This window comes from Pimephales promelas, chromosome 14, assembly GCF_988280905.1.
Source record: "Pimephales promelas chromosome 14, fPimPro1.hap1.1, whole genome shotgun sequence".
In the NCBI taxonomy this organism is placed as follows: domain Eukaryota; kingdom Metazoa; phylum Chordata; class Actinopteri; order Cypriniformes; family Leuciscidae; genus Pimephales; species Pimephales promelas.
The window spans coordinates 33,923,236-33,929,272 of record NC_142782.1 but is presented as its reverse complement, the minus strand read 5'-3'; the positions used below and the strand labels follow the sequence as shown (position 1 = coordinate 33,929,272).

At 37.1% G+C, this 6,037-nt stretch overlaps 1 protein-coding gene across 1 annotated transcript; it reads right to left on the bottom strand.

The window, feature by feature from the left end:
• Positions 1-62: 62 nt before the first annotated feature.
• On the bottom strand, positions 63-6,014 carry prrt1b (proline rich transmembrane protein 1B). The gene is made up of 4 exons (XM_039687416.2): positions 5,886-6,014; positions 3,226-3,794; positions 1,236-1,364; positions 63-1,150 (listed from the first exon to the last, which is right to left on the bottom strand). The coding sequence occupies exons 1-4, from the start codon at positions 5,893-5,895 to the stop codon at positions 1,004-1,006; spliced, it is 855 nt and encodes a 284-aa protein (XP_039543350.2). The 5' UTR covers positions 5,896-6,014; the 3' UTR covers positions 63-1,003.
• Between the last annotated feature and the right edge of the window lie 23 nt (positions 6,015-6,037).

Here is a 6,037-nt window from a genome sequence, read left to right as displayed (position 1 = left end):
TCTGGGGTCCCTGGATACCCCAAAGATAACTAATGGATACACAAATAAAGATAACCAGAGGGTTAAACGCATATACAGCTTTTTTTAATTGAGTGCTGCATGGTGTTGGCTACATAAATGTCACACAATAGTGCTTATTACAGATGTTTAGATTGTACACATAATTCTGTTTGTTTGCAATTATGTAATAGTCAACAAAGGCACAAGGTTTATTACCATTTCCGATTCTAGGAAGAAATGACATAATCAGAGTTGAATGTTCCCTTTGAATGTAAATACGAGCTCTATCAATGATTTGCTTCTGAAACTTGAAATGCTACCACTTTGATAAAATTAAGTCAAGGTTAAATCTGTTTACAATGAAGGACTTCAGTGTTAAATCTCACAAAACGGGACATTTTGTGCTGTTAATACGAGAATCACTTTCACTTTTCTGTATTTGCTGCATATTGTACTCAAACAGTCGAACATTCGGACGCTGTTATGTTATTTCAGCGTTTTAATGATTTGATTATTACTATTTTCCACATTTAAGAATAATAGTATAGAATGAAAAGTGACACGTTCAAAAGCTTGGGATACTTTAAAATAAATGAACACTTTTATCAAGCAAGAACGCATCAAACATTAATGTTACAAAATGTTCAATTTCAAATAAATACTGTTGTTTTGAATCCTGAAAAACTAAATATGAAGCAACACTGATAATAATAATCATAAATGTTTCTTGAGCAGCAGATCCTCATATTAGAGTGATTTCTGAAGGATCATGTGACACTGAAGACTGGAGTAATGATGCTGAAAATTACAGGAATAAAATACATTTTAACATATATCCACATAGAAAACACTTATTTTGAATTGTAATAATATTTCACAGTTTATACTGTATTTTTGATCAAATAAACACAGCCCTGGTCTTTCAAAAACTAAACCAATTCTTACCGACTCCAAACTTTTGAACGGTAGATTATGTAATGCATGTTTAATCTGTCAGAAGTTTCTATGCACAGAGAACGATCACCACATAAATAATCCAGCCCACAAAAACAAATATGCCGAACATCAAACTGAACATGACGAGCAGACGAGCCTTCTGGGACGTTTTCTCAGCTTCGCGGATATCACCCCTGGTCAGCGCGGCACGCGTCTGCAGAGAGGTCAGAGGTCATGATGAATGAATAGGGTTTGTGTTTGTGTTTGTACTCATCATGCATTGTGTTTCAGGTGCGGACCTCATACGAGTACATGACCGCGACGAGGCCGCTCATGATGCAGCAGAAGATGGTCACCAGCAGAGACTCCACCAGGTAATCTTTGGGTACGGGTGTCTGCTCCTCTCCCAGCGCCGGCCCGTTCATGTACTGAAACACATCCACACGGAGAACGAGAATAAGCAATCACTAGACCTGAGGCTCCTGACCTAATCATTAGCCGTTTGGTTGATGCTCCGCCCCCTCGTAAATATTAGGACCTCGTCACCCTTTTATTGATGGACAGTGTTTCATTGTGTGAGAGATTATTTGCTCCAAGTGAGAATGTTAGTGTGAAATTGAACACCGTATATGCTAATGTTGTTTTCAATAAAAAACATTTGCACAAAGCAAGCCGATCCACTTTTGTTGATAAGAGCATTAAAATGAGAGAAAATAATGGGAAAAAAATAAATCAGAGACATTTAGAATAGATAAAAATGTGCGATTAATCGCGAGTTAACTATGACATTAATGCGATTAATCATGAGTTAACTATGACATTAATGCGATTAATCGCGAGTTAACTATGACATTAATGCGATTAATCATGAGTTAACTATGACATTAATGCGATTAATCGCGAGTTAACTATGACATTAATGCGATTAATCATGAGTTAACTATGACATTAATGCGATTAATCGCGAGTTAACTAAGACATTAATGCGATTAATCATGAGTTAACTATGACATTAATGTGATTAATCGCGAGTTAACTATGACATTAATGCGATTAATCATGAGTTAACTATGACATTAATGCGATTAATCATGAGTTAACTATGACATTAATGCGATTAATCGCGAGTTAACTATGACATTAATGCGATTAATCATGAGTTAACTATGACATTAATGCGATTAATCGCGAGTTAACTATGACATTAATGCGATTAATCATGAGTTAACTATGACATTAATGCGATTAATCACGAGTTAACTATGACATTAGTGCGAATAATCGCAAGTTAACTATGACATTAATTTGATTAATCTTGAGTTAACTATGACATTAATGCGATTAATCACGGGTTAACTAAGACATTAATGCGATTAATCACAAGTTAACTATGACATTAATGCGATTAATCACGAGTAAACTATGACATTAATGCGATTAATCGTGAGTTAACTATGAAATCAATGCGATTAAGCACGAGTAAACTATGACATTAATGCGATTAATCACGAGGTAACTATGACATTAATGCGATTAATCACGAGTTAACTATGAAATCAATGCGATTAAGCACGAGTAAACTATGACATTAATGCGATTAATCACGAGTTAACTATGACATTAATGCGATTAATCGTGAGTTAACTATGACATTAATGCGATTAATCGAGAGTTAACTATGACATTAATGCGATTAATCACGAGTTAACTATGAAATCAATGCGATTAAGCACGAGTGAACAATGACATTAATGCGATTAATCGCGAGTTAACTATGACATTAATGCGATTAATCGTGAGTTAACTATGACATTAATGCAATTAATCACGAGTTAACTATGACATTAGGGCGAATAATCGCAAGTTAACTATGACATTAATTTGATTAATCGTGAGTTAACTATGACATTAATGCAATTAATCGTGAGTTAACTATGACATTAATCCGATTAATCACGAGTTAACTATGACATTAGGGCGAATAATCGCAAGTTAACTATGACATTAATTTGATTAATCTTGAGTTAACTATGACATTAATGCGATTAATCATGATTCAATATTTTAATCGTTTGACAGCACTAATAAAAACACATAATTGTGTGTTTGGGACATGGTTTTTAATGGTGAGACTTTGTTTTTGTAATCAGGCTCTCAAAAATGATATAAACATTTGGATTAAGGTTTATCGGACAATATAACGGTTGTAAAGAATTATCGGTTATCAGTATCAACCAAAATGTTCATAACAGTGCATCCCTGGAGTTTGGAGATAAAGCGTGATCTTACTATAGTGTAGGACGGGTATGTGGCGGGCGGGAGGAAGGGGGGCTGGTAGAAAGCCGGTGGATTGGCTCCCGGTTGACATGTGATGACGGGCTGGTTGGGGTAATGACTCATCTGCGAGGGGAACACGAGGTAGGCTGTTTTCGGATCCGGCGGGGTGTATGGAGGCGGGGTCAGCGGGATGCTGCTGGTTGGACCGTCTCCTCTAGGAGGCCCCGGGACTCCCTCCATGGTCCCCCTGTCCAGTGTGTACACGGGGTGGAGTGTGTGTGTGCTGTCCGTGTCGAACGCTGGGTTCAGGGTCCGGTTGCTGTCCGTCTCGTACGCCAGATGGGCCGTTTGGTTGCTGTCGGTGTCGTACGCGGGGTGTCCCGTTTGGATGCTGTCTCCGTCCGTCACCGGGTGACCCGTCTGGATGCTGTCCGTGTCGTTTGTTGGGCCGGCGGTGAGGATGCTGATGGAGTCGTATGCAGGAATGCTGGGAAGGATCGCGGGCTCTCGTGGAGTTTCCTGGAGCCCAGGAGGCCTTTGATGAAGCCGTCGCGGATCATCGGGGAAGTTCGGAGGAGTGGCTGATGAACGAAGGAGGGTAAATGTGATGTTATTTTCAGATTTACTTTATATTACATCGATGTTCAAAAGTTTGGGGTCAGTACGTTCTCTTCTGCTCATCAAGGCTGCATTTATTTGATCAATACAGTAAAACTGTGTAATATAACTCTTTTCTATGTGAATATATAGTAAAATGAAATGTATTCCTGTGATCAAAGCTGAGTTTTCAACATCATTACTCCAGTCTTCAGTGTCACATGATCCTAATGATGAAAAATATTTCGGGGAAAATTTCAACACAACACTAACAATGCACGATACTTATGCGGCGATTATTCATCTTAGTAAATGGTAATTTCAAGATTAACTCATAAATTTTTAAAATTCAGTTATATTTGTTAACAGTTACCATGAAAAAACATTAAGTTTACTAACTAATGTTAAAAAAGATTAATAAATGCTTAAAAATATTGCGCATTAATTCATGTTATCTGCTGTTAACAAACGAGACCTTATTGTAAAGTATACCCCCCATTTATTATTATTATTATTTTTATTAAAGGAGTAGTTCGCTTTTTAAAAAAACTTTTGCTGATAATTTACTCACCCCCATTTCATCCAAGATGTCCATGTCTTTCTTTCTTCAGTCAAAAAGAAATTACGGCTTTTGATGAAAACATTCCAAGGTTTTCTCCATATAATGGACTTCAATGGGAACCAAACGGTTCAAGGTCCAAAAGACACTTTCAGTGCAAACTGCAAACTGTTCAAAGGGCTTTAAACGACACCAAACGATGAATAAGGGTCTTATATCAAGCGAAACGATCGCTCATTTAAAAAAAAAAAACCAAAGTTTAAGTTTTATACGCTCAAATGCTCGCCTTGTTCTGTTATGCGCGTTCGTGACTCCTATTCCAACTCGTTCATCAAAATGAGCATTTGTGCTTATAAAACTTAAACTTTTTTTTTTAAATGAGCAATCGTTTCGCTAGATAAGACCCTTATTCATTGTCTGAAATCGTTTAAAGCCCTTTGAAGCTGCACTGAAACTCTCATTCGGACCTTGAACCGTTTGGACCCCATTGAAGTCCATTATATGGAGAAAACCCTGTAATGTTTTCATCAAAAACCTTAATTTCTTTTCGACTGAAGAAAGAATGACGTGGACATCTTGGATGACATGGGGGTGAGTAAATTATCAGCAAAAGTTTTTTTTTTTAAAGTGAACTACTCCTTTAAGTTGAAAGCAGTTGTGCTGCCTCATATTTTGGTGGAATCCGTGATAATATTATTTTCAGGATTCTTTGATGAATCAAAAATTTAAAAGAAAAGCATTTACTTAAAATGACATTTTTGTAACATTATAAATGCCTTTTATTGTAACATTTGATCAATTTAATGCATCATTGATGAATAAAAGTAGGCTATTAATTGCTTTAAAAAAACAATTACAGACCCCAAACTTTCAACGACCTGAATGTATCAAAATCTGCCTCGATGAAAGTTTTCTCTAGAGAATACACAAATCTAGCTGTTCTCGTCTTTTAGCTCAGGTACGACACACACGACCTGTAATCTTCCACCTGAGAGTTACTTGAAACGCCGGTCTGGTGGAGAAACCTTTACCTCAAAACAGCGCATCAATTATTCAGAGCTGATACACAAGCCCCTTCAAACCCTCAGAAATGCAAAAGTGTGTTCAGGTGAGATGCGCCGGCGACCCGGTTCTGTTCCTCAAGAGAAGAACGCTTTCATTGAGCTGGTCAAGTCTCATTCTTCTCGGCTAGTTAATCAGTTAATGCACTGTGAGCTGACATTAACAATGAACAACTGTATTTTTTATAATCTAACATTAATTAATGAAGGTTAATAAAGGCTGTAATGATATAGTGCTCATTGTTATTGTTAACTAATGCATCAACTAAAGTTTTACCTTTAAGTTTTCTTTAATATTTTTGTTTCATTAAAATGATCTCTTGATCTCTTATCAAAACTCTTGTTTTCCCGTTGAGTCCGTGTGTGTTTTATAAACAGATTTACGCGCTATGAGTGAATGAGTTTCCATGAGTGAATATCCTGACAGTGTGTATAATAAAGTGTAATGAGTTTACCTGTGTCCATCAGCGACGGTCAGAGCTCATCGAGAGGCAGAATAATCCTGTGGGAAATATCCAGCGAGAGTTTGTGGATGTTCAGGTGAGATGTTTGAAGTAGCGGTCTCTCTCTCTCTCTCTCTCTCTCTCTCTGAACAGTATCATGTTTG